The 22,257-nt window shown below is 37.0% G+C and overlaps 1 protein-coding gene across 1 annotated transcript; it reads right to left on the bottom strand.

Moving 5' to 3' along the window:
- Window positions 1-43: 43 nt before the first annotated feature.
- Window positions 44-21,070, bottom strand: LOC113670497 (Golgi apparatus protein 1). The gene is made up of 29 exons (XM_089201660.1): window positions 20,865-21,070; window positions 20,652-20,738; window positions 17,842-18,011; window positions 17,061-17,090; window positions 16,544-16,633; window positions 15,599-15,808; window positions 15,109-15,354; window positions 14,499-14,549; window positions 13,819-13,954; window positions 13,364-13,593; window positions 12,641-12,768; window positions 11,920-12,021; window positions 11,454-11,598; window positions 11,008-11,145; window positions 10,438-10,524; window positions 10,007-10,069; window positions 9,656-9,766; window positions 8,841-8,929; window positions 8,137-8,251; window positions 7,708-7,800; window positions 6,846-6,917; window positions 6,455-6,520; window positions 5,899-5,978; window positions 5,340-5,383; window positions 4,223-4,338; window positions 3,405-3,506; window positions 2,466-2,558; window positions 1,429-1,549; window positions 44-929 (listed from the first exon to the last, which is right to left on the bottom strand). Exons 1-29 carry the CDS (start codon window positions 21,052-21,054, stop codon window positions 775-777), a joined length of 3,360 nt encoding a protein of 1,119 aa, XP_089057786.1. The 5' UTR covers window positions 21,055-21,070; the 3' UTR covers window positions 44-774.
- Between the last annotated feature and the right edge of the window lie 1,187 nt (window positions 21,071-22,257).

Below are 22,257 nucleotides of genomic sequence, written 5' to 3'. Positions count from 1 at the left end.
CTCGGGATGGCCGCTGATACCCGAGATAAAATAGTTCAATCAATTATTTTGAGACAGCTTTGATTTGAAGATTCCATCAATGACCTAACTATTCTTAACGGAGTGAACGCTACTGTTTTGTACAGGAATCTGATGTCCAGGAGTCCTTCATGAGAAAACAATAGTCTTGTTGGAGTGGCATGGCGTTTGTTAGTGATATAGGTTCATGTGGTTCCTCCTTCAGCGATCCTTGACCTCTCTTTTGATTCTCTTGGAAAGTCGACCGAACACAAGTCCGCCAACAAAAATAAGAGCTAAGTAAGTTGCAAAAATGACGAAGAAGTAGTTCTTGGAAGGCGAAGCGGAACAAATTTGTCCAAATTAATACTGGTAATAACAACGAGTAATCAGAGGAGCGATTCACAAATGAAACCTCTGAAACAGGATGACTGTAAACACAAGGAAGTTCTCTAAGCAACTGCCCACCTACCCCTCCCCTAACTCAACAACAGTCAATTGATAACAAGTTAGGGTTAATGTTCGGTTAGGGGAGAGGTAGGTGGGCAGTTGCCCAGATACTGATATTGATCCAGGAATTCTTAAGCATTTTTTTAAAAAGGACACCTTACAAATCTCTTTCCAGTATATTGGTCCTTTCAAAAATGAATCGAAAGAGAGAGGGATAAAAAATGGACATGTTTTAGCTAAACATCGAACAAATTGGGATTATAAAATGAATTGCATGTAAAGCAAAAGAATTACATGCAGTGTAAGATCAGCCAAGCAGGACTATCCTCATAGTTTGATGAGTGCATATTCAGCGGTAGTTTCATCAGTTTGTACCCTAGCAGCTACTTCCCACATCTTCATTCTGTTCGTCAAATGTGCCAGGCATTCCCTGTCAAAGCGTGCCGGTTTTGAGTCGTGAGCCTCCAAGAGACACTTCATTACTGTATAAAAGACGAGAAAAAAAATCAGTTTAAAAGAGGGCCTTTTCACATGGTTAGTAGCTGTCATGTTAATGCGTCTGAGCCAAAGAAAACGAGGGAAAAAAGACAAGTCAAAAAGAGTTCATATCCCAGCGGGTCGGCTCAGCACACCAACATAAGAACTGTAATGTAATATGAAAGAGCTCTATATTGTACAACAAAGTAGTAAAGTTGTAAGATAATAAATTTAGAAAATTTTTATCAAATCACTCGTATATTGAACGCGCTCTAACTGATCAAAACAATATAAATATTTTCTTATACCAGTAAACCCATCGCTACTTTCCAGTAAAAGTAATCCACGTTCCCTACTGCTCTGGCAGGGTATTGATTCACTTGAGAAGTTGTTTGCAGACATCTCCTACATCTCGCGTGAAACGTCACTCCGGTTAACCGATAGAAACAGCCGTCAACTTTTAAATTTAACAACAAAGTTTATTACACATTATTATACTAGTACCTTTTCCTCGTCCAAATAGTATCTCTGAACAGTGACGTTTGACATCCACTGCACATGCCTTGAATAGCACAGGGTCAGATTGTATATCTGTGCGGCCTTCTCTCATCTGCCGAACTATTTCCTGCAAAAAAAGCAACACGTGAAAAGGAAGTCATCAGAGACTTACTTTGATTTAACAAAGCATCTCGAGTGAGACTGCTGACTGTAGTTAACTCGAAAAGGAACGAAAGCTTTAGATGAGAAGTAAACCACCTAACTTTTCAACTCCGCCATTAAAAAAGTAAACATGAATATTTCATAGTGGCCACATTGTGGATTCTAGAGTGTAACCTAACCAGTAGTGAAGTATAACAATTCATATGCGTTGGAAATTCGACTAAGGATGCAACCATTTTGAATATTGCTTAGCAGCCTGGCCGTTCACCTGTGAGGTGAGTCCGAATTTTCTTTGAACTAATCTCTTGGCGATCAGTTTACACAATAAGGTGCACGACAAAAATGCATTCTTAATTCATTAATTTTAGCGATAACAAATGAAACAATTGTTTTTGAAAATAGCTTTGTGGTATCGAATTGCGTGTGCGGCTAGGTAACTGAGTTGTTTGCTCACGTATCCATAGCTGTCCTCGAGCAAATTCAGCGCAAGAAGTTTCTTACCCAAATGACTCATCCTGCCCTCCCTCCCTATTCACCACTCCATTCTACCTTGACAGACACACAGCTACTTACACAGAAAAGTTGCTGAAATTTATAAACGCGTATACTTTTTAATGGCGGAAATGAAGAAAAAAATACATGGCTTCAGCGCATCCATCTTCCAGGGAAGAGAAGATAAGAGGACAAAAAGACAGAGCAACGAGAAACTCAGTTACGCTTTTGTGCGAAGGGCCCCTCGAGGAAGAAAACAAACATACTAAACGTAGTCTAATGCAAAGACGGCCAAAAAAAAAAACAGGAAATAAAATACGAAAACAATCGAATCTCCAGCTGTGGCAAAAAGCCGTAAATAGTCTCAGTAATCTTTAACCACTACATACCACTCGACATTCCTTTTTTCCAACTGATCCTAAATGTTCTTTGAGGCAGTTTTCCACGTTAGACGGCGGAACACCACTACAAAACTTCTTAATCTAATAGGAGACAAATAAAATACATTTTCCCGCCTATTTTTCAACACAGAACACTATAATCATAGATCTAAATGCTCTTCTGCGATGAAGAGCAAAATGAACTTCAACCATAATTGATTAACCACAGACTCCCGAAGACTATCAATGAGAACGACGACTATTCTTAACAGGTAGTAGTCTTGACAAGTTTAACCAGTTCGAAGACCACTCTTAGATTTTAACAAACAAACTGTGACACTTCTCCGAGCAGTTCTCCATTTAACTTCCTGGCACTATTGGATGTGTTAGCTAAGCCAACCGACTCAACATTAGACATAAGTTGAACTTCAAAATCCTAGATTCAAGACAGATTATAATGTGATTATTTTAACAAACTTTAGCCGTTGTTCAACAAAACTGCGTTCTAATCCATCACCAATTTAGCCGAATCTTTTATCTGAACACATTTTTGTAAACAGTGTCAAGAGGGCAGAAAACTGACAGTGGATAGAACATTAATTTCATTAAATCGATCCACTTACAGGGAAAACCTAATGTCCACTGACTGTGGAACACCATGCTTTAATGTTAGACCACGAGCAAATAACCGACCCCTGAGGTATTTCCTTTATATTCTCCATTTGAAGTCCTCGATTGTCACATACAAAACCTCCCTTCCCTTCGATTCCTATCCATTCATCTCCTTTGGTTTTATACCTGACTCTACCCCCTTCCCCATTATCCACTTCCAGCCTCTTCCTCCCCGAGTGTACCAGTCCAAAGAGGTCCTCACCCAACTATCTCACCCTCCCCTCCCTCCCTGTTCGTTACTCCAGCCCGCCTGGACACAGACATACAGCTACTCACATCAGCATTACACTCTTTTGAGAGCTTTGGATCCAATCTGTAGTCACGTGCTGCCTCACGCATCAGCCTGGTCATGTAGTCCATGCACTCGTCAGACAACGACTAGGATGTCAATATTAATAAGAATTTATGAACTTGAGAGCAGACTGACACGGGGAAGGGGCAAAAAAAGCCCCAAGGAACATCCGTGTGATGATCAATTTTCATCACCTACGTCCACTCAGTATAAAAACAATTCTACTAAATTTGATTAAAATGGAGACCGTTTAAGTTCAGTTACAAAGGAAGGAAAAAACTCCTTTGTCCAACAGTGGCTGGTAATCATGCGTAAGGAAAAAAAATCTGCTTGCTGATAGATCCGTTCAAGAGAAAACTAGACAGCCTGCGTCTAATACAATAGAGTTTGAGGAACAGTGAAAACACTCGCCTCAAATGGACGCGAAAAAAATGTTCGTATAATTGGTCATGGTGATTAACTGTTGCTTGAAGCCCAACAGCTGATCTGCGTACCTTCAATATTTCTTTTCACACAAATCACATTTCTCTCGCTTTCGTTTGTTAAATGTTCTTAACAGCACACAATACTTGTCATCAACGTATCGAAACCCAATCTTTCCCAATAAAACAACTCACATTTACCAGCGTGAAATTCATCTAAATGATTTCAATTCCAAAGTTCGGGTTTGTTTTCCTTTCCGAATATTGAACCTAACACTATGTTTAAAACACCTAACCACGAGGCCATCCCTAACACCAGGTTGACAATGAACAAACACCAAAAAACCAAACAAAACTGTCACATAAAAATCGCCACTAACCTCATATCTTTTCTTCAGGCATTCCACAATCTTCCCTTCACCACGAGGGATTTCCTTGCAAAATTTCCCGATGTCTAACTTGCAAAATTTACCAAGCTGTGGATCGAGTCTCACATCTGAAAGAAAGAAGAGACAGAGCTCACCTTACTTCGCCGCGGTGCATCAAGGTTACAAAGTCTTTGTTACTTCTTTTCCCACTTATCCTCAACCTTTTTTCTTGTTTTCTGTATGTTTTCTTGTTTTCTTTTAGTTTCATTAGACGTGCTGATGCACAACAATTACTGAAATGTGGCTTTGAGTGTCCATCCAAAGCGCAAGCGAAATCAAGGAGCCGCGCGGAGTTTCACGAGTGCGAACGTGCGTTCGCTTCGTGCTTCCTCGCTTGACGAGCAATTTTGTTTTGACTGTCGAAAGTTTTGATTCACTTTGTTGTGTGATTGGTTCAAGAAACTCGCCCCACTAATGCAACCAATCAGATTTCAAATTAAAACCAATCGTGTCTTGCTCGCCCGCGTTCTCCCGCACTATAACCCTTCAACTCCCAAGATCTGATAAGAATTCTCCTTACCGTCTGCCATAAAAATTCTCATGATGCCAGTTTGGAAAATTTGGTATTAGATCAACTAATGATTCCCTAATTCATAATTTACTTTATTATTATCACTGATCTGCTTGAGATTGCATTGATATTGTGAGGAGAAATTCTGTCTTGATCACTCATGGAGTTAAAGTGTAAAGTTGTTTGCGAGTTTTTCCTTTGACTTCCCATTGACTGCTCGTGATGTCTTCCTTCTATTGCATGGGAAGTAGTAATTTCTTTGGTTTGAAAAGCGCTTTAAAAAACGCTTGCGGACAACTTAGTTTGATCATAGACGTAATTGTACTGTAGCGTGTTCTTTAAGTGCTCGCGTACAATTAAAGTTACGTGCAATGTGCCAGGATCTACAACTAAAAGGGACAATTAAACATTAAAAACAAAAAACGAAATTCTATCCAGTTGCCGTAGCACTCGGACTCTCCTTTCAAATTTCCCCCCCGACAAGCTCGCATGACCACAATCGCCATAACCTTCCAACCATTTGCATAAAGAACACATGTTGCACTAAAAATAATTCACCTTTCGTTTGCCTTATCTGTCTTTTGGTGATCACATCCTGGCAGCTAAAACCAAATGAAAAAGTTGAGCTTAGTAAATAAATACACTTTGCATTTAAATAAGATAAGTATCCGTTAGTTTATAGGTGTAAGAAACTTCACTGACATTTATAGGAAGGAGATAAAAAACGAGGGTTGGGCGTTGTCACGAATTTTGTGGGCTCACGTCGGAAAATCTTGGCAACACTAAAACAGTGGCAGCAAAGTTTTCCATTTTGGGTGAGACTCACGCTAAACTGTTTAACTTTCTAACTGATATTACGTATCGTCCCGTAACAGTTGTACAAGTAGTAAAAAGTGACCGTAAACTATCTACATATAATTAAAGGATTTCCATTGCACTTTGGCATAACTAGAACTTGTGCTTATTATTTAAAACTGTACCCAAAATTGCAAATCACCAACGCAAATCTGTATTTAATTTTTCTATAAAGTTCACATCGTGATGTATTTATGAGCACACAAGAGGTGGCTGTAGGGGTCAGCTACCAAATAAGTGAACAGCAAGGCGTTTAAAGTACCTGCGCTCCATTTCCGGTTCATTCTTGCACTTTCTGAGGCAAGAAAATAGCTCGGACGGTTGGACGTCATCGCAAAACAGCTGAAATAAATCCCCGCAAACATTAAGGAGGCTGTAAATCCACAGTACACATTTCTTGAACTGACATGATATAATGGTTGAAATTCGAATAAAACAACTGGGCTCAGTGTACTCATTGTTTAGGTACATGACCATAAAGTTACAATCAGGGATGTTTTAAAGGGGCTTGATTGTTGCTGTGATAAACCTTTCAAGAGAGAACTGGGCTTTTGTTAGATAAAAGAAAAACATCGAACGAGTAGGTTTGTTAAAATAAGGCATGGAAATTTTCTGTCTGCTACGAAAAAAAAAAGTATTTATGTGAAGTAAAGCTTGTGATGGTTCCTCATCTTTTATAATGTTTATTCCAAAAGTCGAATTTAACAGCCGAGAATTCCCTTAGCAGTGAATACACAGGATTGAGAATTTCCAAGTGACTGACATGTCTCGTTTAGTTTCTAACTTCGATTACACACACATTACAACGACGCGCGTACTTTGATCATCTTCCGACACGTTTTTCTCAGTTTGTAGTCCAACTCAGGGTCTTCAAACTCTTCCTCCTGAATAGAAATTTAAAAAAAAGAAATTTATTAAAGGTCAATGTTCAATGGTCAATTAAAAGCAAAATAGAATCGGAGTACATGGATACTCAAAGAAAAACAAGCAAACCACCGCCAGAGAAGCAAGAAGGCGGGAGTGACTAAGTCGTTATTGCTTTCAGTTTTGCAATTTGTTGGTTGAAAAATTCTTGAAAATGCGAGCAAATGAGATAGCAATGATAGCAGTAGAAGGATAATAAAGGCACAATCAAAATTAGCTTAACTAACCAAACGGCTGATCGAAAGAAAGTTTCCTTTTTCAACGTTAAGATTAACAACTACTTGCCTCGCGCTTGAACACTTTCTCTCTACATTGGTCAGATAATTGTTCGCGGTTGTCTTTGAGGCACTCCAACATCTGTAAGAAGAACGTTGATTAACTAATGACTCTGTTATACCCCTTTTTTCTTTGCACTAGTCTATCAACTAAGAAAGAGGAGTAAAGAGTGATAATTTTGCCCTTTACTCATCCACATACACATAAATCAGCAATTCACTTTCTATGCAAAGTGGACAACAAAGTTTCCACAAAATCAAGCTCAGCATAGGGCACGAAGATAAAATCTTAAATCACTGTGCAGAATAGAGCGCGATAAAAAGCAATTTCGTTCAATCCTTCGCATTTCCTCTCAACTGTGGGGCTGTTCTCCAACCAGGGATATACTGAACATCTTGTAAAGCGGAATGAAAGCTTTTCCTCAAAGATTAGTCTCATCATATCCTTTTCGTTTCCTTCAGGTAACTCAAGTCTCCTGTTTGTTCAACATCGCATCAACATCAACTTTAACTAGGAGAACACCAAGCTAAGAGCCTCTTTACAGGCTGGTATCTAACCAGGGGTAGATTCATGTGAAGGGTAACTCTCTCAATTATCAATAATTTACCAACAACACTTATCTTTCTAGATTTCGTTTTTGGTTTTGTTTGCATATAATGACGTAGATAATGATTTAATAAAAGATTTCCAATACCTCCCTACTGTTCCCGACAAGGGGAGGAAGGTTCATCCTCCTTTGCAGCCGTCATTTGAGATTATGACTCAACATGCTCCCTCACTCTCTCGATGCATAGGTGAGTTACGTGACAATTTTGTGCTTAAGACAGAGGGGTTTCAGCAAAACAGATTACCACTGTATTTTAAGGCTTACCTTTGCTTGACCAAATGTAACTTGGTGACACAATCTTGCAATATCTGCCATGCACTTCACCATCATCACAGGATCAAATTCGACATTTTCCGACTGAAAAGGAAAAATATCGCTCGACTTAAAAAAGAATAACTTGCTTACCCTTTTAAGTCTGGGAGTGACCAGTATCTAATTTCTCCTTATCGCAACACTGCTAAATCATTAATTAGGATCATGAGAATTGAGGAAATGATCACCAACCCTAGAAGCTTTGATTGTTAATCGAATTCTCATCATCAGTAACAAAAGAAATGTACAGAGATGAGTATGGAGAATATTGAAACTGATATTGGGGTTTAAAGGGTTACCGAGAGGGAAAAGGTTGGAGGAGAGCTAGGGAGGGGTAGGTAGGTAGCTGCCCAGATACTGATGTTGATCCTATGAACTTACCTCAATCTCCTTCTCTATCTTCAAGTGTTTGCGACAAGTATCAGAGATGACATGTTCTTCTTCGCTAATAACAGCATCTCGGATCTTTTTACTCAAACAAACAACAAGGTCATGTCTGGAAAGAAAAATCGTTATCACCCTTGAATCAAATTTAAAGGTCATGAGAAAAAAGGAAATTATCACTAATTTGAGACGCTCCTGATTATTACACAGATTCTTCTTGACAGTACAAAATGTACCATTATAGGAAATGTTAAGAGAGAAGTGGAGAATATGAATACCAATATTAGGATGTAAAGGGTTAGCCAATGCACAGTGCGGAATTCAGGGGACCCCCCTTAGTTGATATTGACGTGTTGCTTGTTAATCACGTGACCACTTGATGTGGTTGGACTCGTTCGGAGTTGTTTGGTGTGTATGTTCTCGTTGCGTTCATGGATCAAACTCTGAAATTCTAGTTTAAACTTGGTCGGATTCACTTTAGCCACTTGTTGTAAGTCGGAAAACGGAATAAATTCATTACATGTACGAAGCCAATGAGGCACTGCATCTCTCGTACAAAAAAAAAAAAGAACACCTCCAGATATAAAATGAATAAATGTAGCGATATCGAATTTCACACAAGGCCACCTGTTCAATGAATACACAATACAGCTGTTTGTTCAACTTCAGTTTCCCCTTTCCTCTTTTAAATCAGTGCTTACTTGCTCTTTGCCTCCTTACAGTGTGTCCTTGCATCATCTTTGCAAGCTCTTTTGAATTCATGGGAAAAATGAAAGTCTTTCATTTCAACCTAAAAAATAATGAACAAATGAAAATAAATATAACAATAGCAAATCAACTTCCTTCAGCTGGAATAAAAAGACAATTATCAAATAACAAGCATCCTTGAAAGATTTCTCGTAATTCATTTTCTTGACAACGTTCCTTTCTCTGGCATGTCTAATAAACCTCACAATCAAATATGGTGTAAAAAAAGTGTGTTTTTAACCATTCACATGTTGCAATTTGGTTCAAAAGAATATTTTGGAGTATTTAATTTCATACATGTGAGCCTTTTTCAGATTGCAATTGAAGGGCTACCTGGAAAAAAATTCTTAATGATTAATAATTATTCACTGAAATGGAAGTGAATAGTGGTGGATATTTCAGGTGCAGTGAAGCTGCAAGGTAAATATTCAAAACTTTTGCCAACACTGGGGTGAATAATTGTTTTGACATATACAACACAGATACCAAAAAATTCAGTTGTTTCTTTTGATATACAGAAATGTGGTTGGAAATTTAACTAGTGATGTGCCATTCAGTAGCATCGCCAGCCCAGAGGTGAATAGAACTTGCTATTTACTTTCAAACTAGCCATCAAGTGCGAAAAGCACAATTCACTTGTGTGGTATAATAAATATACTAACTTCTAATGAAGTGTTAGAGTGTTAGATTCTCCCCTTGGGAGGGGAAGCAGGTAGTGCATCAGAAGTTTTCTATTGCTTTCTTCACAACAAACTTCATTTTTACTCACCAGTTGCCAGTGGTTAATGGCTGTATAACACTTCTCATCCATTCCTTGATCATTTTTGTGTTCAACTAAACATGGTAGGACTCCTTCTGTGTTACCTTGGGTTACAATATCCTATTTGAACAAGACACAACAATGATATTGACTCAGTTTATGATTCTGACTCAGGGGTAACAGCCATGACACCAACAATCAAGAAGCAGTCATTAAATAAAACAAGTTTTTCTAAATTTAGGGGAATAGGTTAACCCAGAAAACTTTATGCTGGTAGGTACACCGTGTATAGGAATTACCTCTTAAAATATTACTAAAAACTAAACATAAAACTGTACTGGAAAACTTACTACCACCCACCTCACAAAACTTTGTCACCATTCCAGAGCAAGCACGCACTAGAACCCTGTCCAGCTTGTAGTCCTGTTATCAAGTACAAGAGCATTCTTCACATGATCAGCCAAAGGATCATTATTTTAGACTGCTTACCATTACAATCTTTGCCTCAGCAAAGGATCTCTAATACACTGCTCTCAAAGTCACTTCAAAAAGGCCTAGTCTTATAAATAGAGTCCAGAGACATCTTACTCTTCTAAGCACTGCCCTGAAGAAAGTAAGCTTAAGACTACACTGGAATCTCATTTCTGTTTACTTCAAAATCTTTTCACCAAGACAACTTATTATCATTATCATTATCATTATCATTATCATTATCATTATCATTATCATTAATATTATTATTTATAGTCTAATGCAGTAGCTTGAGATAAAGATTAAAGAACAAGACACACCTCTCCCTCCTCCTCAGTAAAATCACTAATGGCTTTTTGGCAAGTTGCAGTGAGGTTGTCAAATTTCTCCTGCAAACACTCTATCTCCTATAAAACAAGATAAAGCATAAAATATATATGGGAGAATGAGTGAGCAATAGGGAACAAGGAAGAGTACATGAGATCAAATTGTTGAACCCAAAAGGATTCCTACCAGCTAAAACCAGACCCTATAAGTTAGCAATATTACATAAACTAGAAGAATTCACCAGATAGTATTGTGAACAATGGTAAACTGTTTAAATTAGAATACTCATTCCCTTGCATAGACCTTCAATGGGTGCAGAAGAAGATGCAAAACAAAGAAAATAGCTGAGGATACTGAAGAGGAAGAGGGACAGAGGGACAGAGCCTGAACAAGGGAACACCTAGAAAAGGAGGTAGTCAACTGAGCCTGGAGGGGATCTCTGGCAGAAGGATTCTCACTCCCATGGGAAGAGGAATAGCTACAGTTACTAAGAAAATGAAGAAGAATAAAGAATAACTGACAGAGTTTTCATTTGGAGGGATATGTAACTTAGTAACCTTTACCTCTCCTTTTTCAACTTGATCACTGCACTGTTTTCCAAGATCCACCACACAAGCTCTTTGTATTTCAGGCATCAGACGTACATCCACAGCCCTTTGGTGCATGGCTCGTTCGACATGTGCAGCACATTTGGGGGAGACCTGAATAATGAAGAAATATTATTCTAGATATTTGAAACTATGCAACATCTGGCAGTAATATATAGCCCAACAGCTCACGCATTTGTTGTCAGCATTTGAATAAACATTTATGTTGTGAAAACTGGTAACACTAAGACAAAAATGTTGCAAAAAAGTGCAAAACAATCTGATATCACCATGTACTTCAAAGGTATCAACCAATCATAGTGTACCTTTCCTTGAACCTATGTGATGATAACAACAATTACACATGCCATATTGTGTGTTGCCATTCTTGGTGTGTAGGTTTCTAAAAATCAAGGTCGTACCTTTACGTCTGTATCCAGCACAATATGTCGATAAAGACATGACAAAATCAGGCTGACTGGATGCGAGTCTTGGTCCTCAAGGGAATCAGCACCACAGACTTTCTGGACATCACCCTGACATGCTTTCTGCATCACAGGATCAAGCCTGAAATAATCACAACCCAAAACTTGTAAACAAAATGCACAAACGATACCAGACAAAATTCTGGTAAACAACAGATCAAATAGAACTAATAGTCAAAGTTAACATATTTCATTTTGGATAGGCCAAGTTACCCTTGAGAATCTCTTGTCATGCCTTTTATGTTTCAAGAAAAAAAAGGTCTCTATGCAGTTGTTTATTTTCAATTGCCTTTAAGAATGTCTAAAAAATCTGAATCCCAGGGTCTGATACAATAAACCAAGAGTTAGCATTATAGTGCACATGTCATGTTAAAAATTACTCAGAATTAAAGTTTGCCCTTACTTGAAGTCTCTTGCAATGAAAAATTCCAGATGAAGCAGCTGTACCTCACATTCTGGTATCATGTTGTCTGTGTGAAGATTTTCCATCAGACAAGACAAAACCCTACAGATGGGAAAACAACTCACAAATTACTGATGAAAAATAATGAGTGGGATATAGTCTTGAAAACAGGGAAGGCTTGATGACCTTAAAAAAAACCTAACACTGCTCTTCTTCTCAGCCTGTCTCACCTCTTATTACCCAACTGCACAAAGTAGAGTACAAAAAACACACCAATAGGGTACAAACTAACATCTGGAGAAACAACTAGCAAAGTAGAATTTTTCAAACAATGCTACTTGATTGTTGATGCTGCCTCACATGGAATAATAAACAGCTTCCAAAAGAATGCAAGAGAAAAGAAAATACATGTATGTAAATTCTAAGCTCACTATCCTGCTCACTTAGTAAGTTTAAGTGCCAGTCAGAGCAAATGAATTTTGCTCGAATTGAAAACATTACATTGGCTAAAGAAAGTCTTAAGAAAAGTTGCAAACCATATCATTAATCTGATTCAACATTAAAAACCAAAGGTGGCTTCCACTGATAAATCATGTTCTCCTGAGCCCAACACAGGTTATTTCTGCACATTGTGAGTTCTTGATGTGATAACAATGCTTTTGTTTTTATGACTCTCTGTTAAAGAGAGCTCAACACTTATAAAACTTGCATCAATACTCACATAACATCTCCTTCCTTTTTGCCCTTATCTTTACAGACAGTCTGCACAACAGGTTCACATGCTTGGTACAAGGTATGATCAATGCGGTAATCACTTCCTGCACCAGTTTCCTCTAAAAGTTCCTCAACCTGTCATGCAACACAACTGATTGATAATCCTTTCTTAATTAATAATCAATAAATAATGCATGCAGTGCAAGTGCACTATTAATAAAATGCTTTTTTAATTAAGTGAGTATGATGCCCTCCAAAGCAGAAGGGGTACCAAATGAAAAAAAATTTAGAATTTAGCTTAGATTGTGAAAAAAAAAAAGTTTTGTGAAAATCCTAGAGTCTTGTTCACATGCAACAACATCATATAGGACTAGTCATTCTTTGACCATGTGATTTAGCTGCCACTTTTGAAAGCCAAGTGAGTAAACTGTCAGGCTTAAATGTTACATTAGCTTTCTCCCTTCTTTTTTGGGAGCACATTAGTGACCAAGAGAGGATTTCTCCTCACAATATCAATACCATATCAACCAAATGAGTGATAAGAATCAAGAAAAATATCAATTTGGGGATAATAAGTTGGTCCAATACGAGATTCTCTGAACTAACATCATTAGAATTTTATGGTTGACAGTAAGGAGAATGACAAATTTGAACTAGGAGTTATTAGGGTTAAGGCCCTTTTTCAACAAACAAAATCTTCACCCCACTTCATGTACAGTTTGATACTTACTGCTGCGAAGCATTGTGGTCTGATCTTACTATCATCCCCTTCATGTTCCTCTGCTAAGGCCATTAAGCAGTCAATTGTCTTTCCCTCCTTTACTGTTGCCTCTTTCTGACAGCTGTCTCTGATTTCCATGTCACATTTAGCAACAATCTCAGGATTGAGGGAGTAATCTGTCATCAACTGTTGTCGCAGATCAAATAATTCTGCCTGGCATTTGCCACCCACTTTTTCATCTGCAATTCCAGTGTAAAATTATTCAGCAAATATAATATTTAGATAGGCTGAGATGTATTGACAGAGAGAGTAACAATCTCCTTGGCAACAAGGAAGTCATACTTTGATAAAATATTAACACATAATAATGCCAAAATTTTTTTTACCTGCTTAGTTTTATTCCTGTAAAGTCATAAACATTTAAAGAAATAAATAATTTACATAATCTATGTGGTAATCATTACCATTTTGTATAGCTTTCTCCAAACATATCAGAATGTTTGCCATGGCTCCATGTTTTGTACTTCCTCTTTCACATTCATATTTTTCCCTAAATTCTGTATAGTACTTCAAGCAATTCTTCATCAGTGGATAGTTGGCCTTCAAAGAAGAAAAAGATCCCTCTCATCAGTTATAATATTGCAACAGCAGAAACATATCTCTTACATACCAAGTTAGGGGTTGGTACTGTAAGTTACAGATCAATTTTTTTTCAGCAGATTTATTGCCCAAACACAAATTCTAAAGGTCTATGATTGCAAGCTTCAAGGCTGCAACTAGACGGGATTTCTTCTCTGCTCTTTCAAGTTTTACCCCTTTGCTTTGCTTTGGACTGCACAGTGCCCACCTCACTTTTAATATGAGCAGTTCATCTTCCACTCACTCTTCTTGCTTGCACACAGAATAATCTGACTTCTTAATCCTTTTCCCAAAACTCCAAGTAATTTAAACCAAAATAGACTTCCCTTCCTATAAATGTTTCAAATCTCCAAATAGTTTCACACAATTTCCTTTTCCCCTTAAGATGAGAAAAATTAAGATTTTATGGCAGTGCTCCCACTAGGCAGTTAACACTAAAGGGTTGAATAAATTAGATTGGAAAAGCACTTCCCAAACTTGGAAATTACTGGTATGGATGTCTCACCTTAGCATCCTTAGCTTCTAACTTTTGTCTCTCTGTCAACTTATCTTTACACTATGGGATAAAAACAAAAACAAATTAATGCAGTTCAGGATGTGACATAAAATAATTTGAGGAAAGAAACTACCAAAACGCTTATGAAATTATTGCTTGAAAGTTTCATCTGGACTCACTTAAATCAGGAGTGCAGTATCATGAAAGATTGAAAAATATTTCTTAGGACACTACACCGCAATGCGAGTAGTCCTGAAAAGGACTGGTTTTCATTTCTGTATCAGTGACTGCCACTTTCACATCCCACCAAGAATCTGGTAAATTAACTCTGATGATCAGTTTCTTTCAGATTGTAAAAACATCAGTCACTTCAAGCAACAACAATCCTTCTCTAAACTACTCTGATCCAAAGTCAGGCACCTAGCCTCCATTTGCAACTGGGGCATTAACTGATGGCAGCAATGTGACTGTGCCTGACTTACACCAAAAAATACCTACTATCAGTACTATGTGCTCTTGTTAATATCACTTTGCCTTGTAACAACAAACCTTAGGCACAACAACTTGCAAACACACCAGTTGGTAATGAGGTTATCTCATTGTTCAGAACACCACGTACCTCATCACTCATTTGTTCCTCTAACTTGTGTTTCTTCAAGCATTTGTACACTCTCCCTTCCCCTGATGGGACATCAACGCAAAACCTCTCCCTGTCATCTTTACAGGCATAATATAAGGGTCGATCAAGATGGTAGTCATCTGAAGACAGTTCAGCAAGACGATATATCTGCTTCTGACATGCTTGCGATAAGTCATCTTGGTGTTCCTCAAGACATTCTAACACATCATTTTGGGAGTGGATATCCTGAGACAAATATAAAGATAATTCCTTAAAAATTTTAAGTGATAAATTTTTTTTTATCTTTTTTTCAAAATAAATTTTTCTTTATTTCAAAAATTTTCTGTAAAATATTATTAACACAGGTTGAGTTGGACCTTCTTGTAACTGATGTGCCACTAGTGAGTACCATCATTGCCATGTATTCCTCGGAAAGAATTCCATTCTCAGCCAATCTCCTCGTCAAATGATTAACGGATAAATTACAAACCTCATCCTCCTGCTCTGATGGAATTCTGCCACACTTGTATTTGTTCACATCTGGTGAACAATCCTCCAAAAAGTGCGAGATCAATCGGAAATCACTGAAGAAAATGGCCTGCATTTTAGTCATCATATGTTTGCATGATGGAACTGTAAGATTCTGCCTGTTTTCCAACAAACACGCAACAATCTCTCCTGGTTTCTGACAGTCTTGGAACTGGAACATTTAATACGAACAAATTAGAGTTGTAGCACATGAAGTAATATAACATACAAGCATCAGTAAAATAACTCCGGGAAAGGGTAAAAGCTCTCTAAACATTTGTCCACAGATCAAGTGGCAGATCACCAATTACCATGGTTTCATTAGTTTGATATGTGCTAATGAGAATTTCAAGCTGAAAAGCAAATTTTGCTTGACTTGTTTCCTATTTATTTTGAAAACCTTCAGAAACCTTTGGAAAACCCTTCTAGAAAACTTATTCTTTCCAACCTTCTTTGAATTTATTTTCATTTGTAACTTTTCTTTTAAAACAACCATAGTGATGAATGTGTCCTTGAAAAATGGACATTTGAGGAAAAAAATCAACAACTTAGAACACTAACAAAAATAACCACAAACTTAGTATCTTTATCAGGGTTGTTTACTTAACAGACAGATTCCATGTTGCCCTGCATCTGTCAGTAATTGATCACAGATGACATCAAGATATGGTACTGAAAAAAAAAGGAGCATGTGAGGAGCAGCCAAGTGTGTCACCAATGACCTTACCATATTTTGCTAAGTTCTGTGATCTGTTACTGTGCAAACCATGGAAACATGGAATCTATTTGATGTTTATATAATAATTTAGCAAAATATTTCAACAACACTTTAAAGAAACACAATACTAGTGCTTTAAAGGAGCATCCACATGCAAACTGTTAGAAAATGGTAACAAACTGAATTTACCTTTTTCAAGTCCTCCACACAAAATCTAGTTTTCACTGTCTGTTCAAACTTTTCATCTTTAGAGAATTTTCTTTTAAATTCCCAAAGCATCTTCAAAAATAAATAAATGAAAAATTGTTTTAAACAGCTGATTCATTTAGAACTACAGACAGACTTAAGACAACATTACAAAACATTGCTGCTCTGCCAAAAAAGAAGAAGACTTGTGTGGCAACAAGTTCTGTAAAGATCACATTTTGTTCTCTCCATGAGAACAATTGCATCCACTGTATATCTCACCAGTGTACACCTCCTTTTTCAACATGATTCAAACAATATGCAAAATGTTTTGTTGCAGCTGAGTCGAATCAATTTATCTCAAACCTGCTCGTGATCAGCAACAACAGTTAAGGCATGTGAAGACTTTGCATTAACCAAGGTTTAAAGGTAGAGACTCACTGGAATTTAAAGAACAACTAGTATTCAAGATGGCAGAAATGTACAGAGTACCCTTAGAAAGACATATCAATCAACTTACATGATGGCAATCTGAGGACAAGTCATCTTCCTACAGTGAACCAAAGATATATGTCACTAACATCCAAAATTACTCCTAAATGATCTAAAGTATTGTGTAGATTCAACTTTGTTGGATTCCTGATTTTACTTTTGATTTTGTTCCAAGTATGGAAATTAAATTAATTTATCATAACAATCATATTGATTTTAAAAAGTTCCCTACAAACAAAAAATTAAAAAAACTTACTAAATTATTTGGTTTTATCAACTAGGTGATATCGTTTATCATGTCATATCCTTTGACAAAGGGCTATGGCTTGAATACATCAGCTTTGGAGACACTAAATGGTGGCCAATTTATATTACTAACTCTTAAACAACAATGGTGACCAAGACAGAATTTCTCCTTACAATATCTATACAATAACAACCAGATAAGTGATGAAAATAAAGAAAAAGATCAATTTGGGGATAATTAGTAGATCCAATACTAAATTCTCTGAATTGACATTATAAGAATTATATGGTTGAAGGTAATGAGAATTACAAATTGGATCTGGAATTAAAGAGTTAAATCATTTGCTAAAACCAACTTATCTTGTAATACCTTGCAATGACGCAGCAACACAGTCTCTTTAGAAGCCTACCACTTTTATTCATAAACAACTTAATTCAGTCGATCAACACTCCTGTTGCTTCCTCTATGATTTTTTTTTAGGTTTTTCTTTCATTCTGCTTACAAGCCTCCTTCACTCACCCCTCCCCTCTATTATAGCCTAGGGTGTGTAAGAAAACCATACCATTGCTTTCTCCTGTAGACAAACCAGAAGACCAAAGTTGTTTCCCTTAGGAATTTGTGGACAAAGTCGGCTGATATCGTCAGCGCATGGTGACTCATCACCACCAATCTTCTGACTACCTCCGGAAAATCTAATTTTTCCATCTGGTCTTTTCTCTTCCCTTGATTTATCTAAAACAACAATTTAGGACAATACTTTTATTTGTTATTTTGGATTTCCACAATAGTTTGTTACATGGGATATATCAGTAACTGAGAAACACTTAAATGGGACATTGCCTAAAATTGCAAATTAACAACTCTGCTTACTTTTAAATTTAGTATCCAATTTTTTTTCTGGGATTTAATTTTTTGCTAACAGAAGCTGCATGTAACAAACATGGGTAAATAGTTCAATGTCATTTAACATGTTTGAATCAATGTCAAAACAAGCATACAATTTTCATTAAAGGAAGCTGGAACTCACTAGATGCTTAAAATGTTCTCAAGCTTAAAATTTGTTGACACAGATAGGACAACGGGCAGGCATTGTTAGAAATTGTTTCAGAAACAAACATAACTGTTTTTTGTTAATGGAATTTTGAGCACACCTCTGTTGAACTGCAACATTTTGGGGTGTCATTTTTATTGCTTTTTTTTCCCTCATTAACAAAGCTGCAAGTAACAAAATCTTACGAATGCTGTTTATGAGCATCAGCCACAATGAGAGATGTGGTACAAAATGGTGAAATTCAGTGATATGGAATGCTTGCAATTATTTTTTAGTCTTTTTTACATTTTGTTTTCTGTTTGGATTTTGTCAGTAGAAGTAACCACCACATGTCAATCACTTCTAATGCTTCCTTATTTGGGTTAGTGTGTAAAAATATTGGTATTTGCATATGAATGAAGCTTCAGAATGTCTTCAGAAATTAAGAAGCATCTTTGAACATGGGTGTGTAATCCATGCAAAAGTAGAATAAAAATCTCTAATCTTTTATTATAGCCCCCCTCCCCCCCCTCCCAAAAAAAAAAAAAAAACTTTGGGGTAACACAAAACTGTTTCCTTTCATTTTTGCGATGCATGATTTCAAAAAATGAATGGTTATAATAGAATCAGAGAATAACCTAAGATGTAGAAAATGTAGTTAAAATCTGAACTGAAGGTTCAATCACAGCCGATCTAAACATGTCAGGGAGGAAGTGAATGCTAATATTTTCAAGAACCAGGTCAGTACAATTATCATTGTATTTAACCCTTTAAACTCTAACGTCAGTTTCCATATTCTCCATACTCTTTTCTATCCATTTCCTTCAGTACTGACAAGGAGAATTTGTTTAACAATCAAAAATGCTTAGGTTGACAATCTTTTTTATGATCTCAATGAACAACTCAGAAGTATTTCTGTAAGGAGAAATTACATGATGGTCTCTCATAGGGTTACCCATATCAGAAAACAACTCTGCAATTGTAGATAGATGCATTCTTGAAAGTGCAGTTACCCTATGACCAATCATTTTGCAGATCTTGTGAAAGTGCGTTTTGAAGGTTCAAAAGTTAAAAAGTTGTGGTAGGAAGATTTTGAACCATTTCAGTTTTTCTTTCTTTTTTTTTAGCTGGCTATTACAATAATGATTGTCTATAGATAGAGATGGGTAGGCAAGGGTATGGCTCAGGACCTCTGAAATTGTTTGATTGGTATTTGTGGTTTTTTTTTCCTTAATCGTTTAATACCTGTAACTTTTACAGGATGTAAATTTAAAAAATTGGTACTATAACAAGTGAAAATCTAATGATTCCAAACCATTATAATATGAAAACCTGGTTGGTTTTTAGTTGTCATATGAATTCTAAGACAAATGTCTTTCAATACAAATTTGACATACATTTCAAATGTCTTATTGGTTTTCCAAAAAAAAAAAGCAAGGTTGAAAACTGCTATTTCTATCAAAAAGGCACAGGTAGCATTAACTGATTGTTTTGTCGAAATCTGACAATAAAGGATTCAGAAAACTATTTGAACAACAGTCATTTAAAGAGTACTCAGCCGTTTCGATGCAAACTAAAAGGAAGCGCCTCGTCAATTTTAAAGACATCCTAACTAGAATTTGCGGGCTTAAAAAAGGAAATTAAAATCAAGCAAAGTACGAACAAACTTGTAACGTATTAACTTGCCTTAGGATCTCTACAGCTAGTGGCCACAACACAAATTATACGATAAGAAGAATACGGTATACAAAAGTAGACTGAAAGCTCGAATGATATCGAAAGAACAGGAAAATAAAACAAACCAGGAATCATGGAAACCCTTAATCGTAAATAAACTTAGAACACATGTAGAGCTTAAGAAGCGATTCACCATCCTGGAAACGAAATGCTAGCACAAGAAACAGCTGTTCGATAGTCATTCAAGCCTGTTCAATTTACAAAGAAAAGAATTATGTTATTATGTACATATAGATAGGCGGGCTGAAACTGTTAAAGAGAGAAAAAAAAGCGGTCTCCATGAATGGACATAACAGACTGAGAATGTCATGCCAGAAGAAGAGGTTCATGTTAACTGCTGGGTAGACTTCGAACCACGATCGCAGTCGACTCGAACAGCAAATATTACTTGTGATTTTGCCCGCTTTTCTCTCTATAGTCCGATGTAACAAAGAGAAAAAAAATACCTCCATTGAAAATAAAAGCAAATACTTCTAAACTTATGCTCAGGCGGATCAAATTAGGCGGTATTAGTTCAATTTCGACATAAGAGGTCATGTTTAACGATGTTCCACGACTCTATAACAAATTTCAGACAAATCTCCTGAGCGGAAGATTTTAGGTACCTCTTTGGTCTACTTCACCGTCAGAGTTAGCCACAGGAGCATTGGATCGCTGGATATGCTTCTCAGGGGCTTTGAGCACTTGATTACCTGATGTTTGAATGAAAAATACAAATTGCCAGAATGATCAAAGTCCGCGTAACCAACAACAATACCAGCTCAAACCGTAATGTATGACCTGTGCAGCAGAACGCCTGTTGAATCAGCTCAACTTACTCTTTTCGTCTACTTCATTGTCATGCTCTTCCTTCCTTACAGAAGGATTATTTGAATCAATGATTTTATCAGATTGTTCGCGTTTTGGTGAGTCGGTATCAGGTAGAGAATAAGCCAAATGACATCCTAATAGAAGAATTATTCCCAAAGACACAGTCATCCGCACCGGCGCCATGATTGATTTCGGCATTGGCCGTCTCGAGTTGAAGACTGGAAACGAGGTAGTAAGCCAATCACGATACAATACGTCTTGTTATTTCACCGCTCTTTTCAAGGAAGATTCATCCGGTTTTTCACCGGAGATGATTGCGTGGCATCAGGATTCATAGACTCTACAAACTATATTTTGGTCAGGTGGTCTAGTTAATTCTACAAACTGTACTCTGGTCTATTTATTTTTGTCTAAGAGTACCCGTTTTTGCCCTCATGAACCACTCGAAAACCGGCACTTTTTTCAGGAGGTGCGATAATTAGCGTGTAATTTATTCGCCACGCTGGCAGTGGCACCAGCAACAAATCCAAATCGGGAAGATGACACACTTTAAATAAGTTTACGGCTTGCATAGTACTTCGGTGTCTAGTATATTGAAGTGCTGTGAATTATCTGTGAAAATAATCAACAAAACACCAACCTCGTTTGATCTCCTAAGTCACTCAAATTATGCCACTGGAATGAACACGTGAACTTTTTAAAATTTCTTAAAACCGCGTATAAAAAATCAACTCTTGGATCATTCCTTGAGTCAAATTCATGTGCTCAGCTGTGGACAAACGGTCAATTCACCAACTATTTATATAACGTGAACATCCAGTTCACGGCATGGCTTTATTTATCCAGGATTCATCCTCTCCTCATTCTGATTACTCGAACCCTCTATTGACTCGAAACTCGCTTGAGCTCGAAACAAAATCGGTCTCCCCTAAATTTCCAGCATACTTCTACTGTAATTTGACGTTTGCTGACGCGAACCCTCGACAACAAGGACTTATCGCCGATCCGAACTAGTCGAATGTCAATTCCTTAACATTTATCATCGCGGGTTTCTTGTCGATGTGTCAATAAGTGACAAATAAAGAAGAAAAGCTGAAAATTTTGTTAAATCAGCTGTGAATTTTCAATCGTGTTTTCTTCATTTGTTTTTGTTTTTGTTTTCTGTTTGTTCCACGTTGCATTCAACGTGTCAATCCAATTACGTTTTGTTCCTTCACCAGCGCTCATTTAACGCACTACACTAAACTTCCGGTTACTCAATAATTTATTCCGTCAAAAAGTGGTGATCGTGAGAAAAAATCATAACAGTAACTTTCCCTTTTTCCTTCTCAACCTCCTTTACTGTAGGTGCAAATTGAAGATACATCCTCCATATCCTTAATCTTCAAAAATTTCTGTGTG

Source organism: Pocillopora damicornis, chromosome 3 (assembly GCF_964200805.1).
Source record: "Pocillopora damicornis chromosome 3, jaPocDami1.2, whole genome shotgun sequence".
Lineage (NCBI taxonomy): Eukaryota > Metazoa > Cnidaria > Anthozoa > Scleractinia > Pocilloporidae > Pocillopora > Pocillopora damicornis.
The sequence above is the reverse complement of the archived record's forward strand: the minus strand, read 5'-3'. Positions and strand labels throughout refer to the sequence as shown.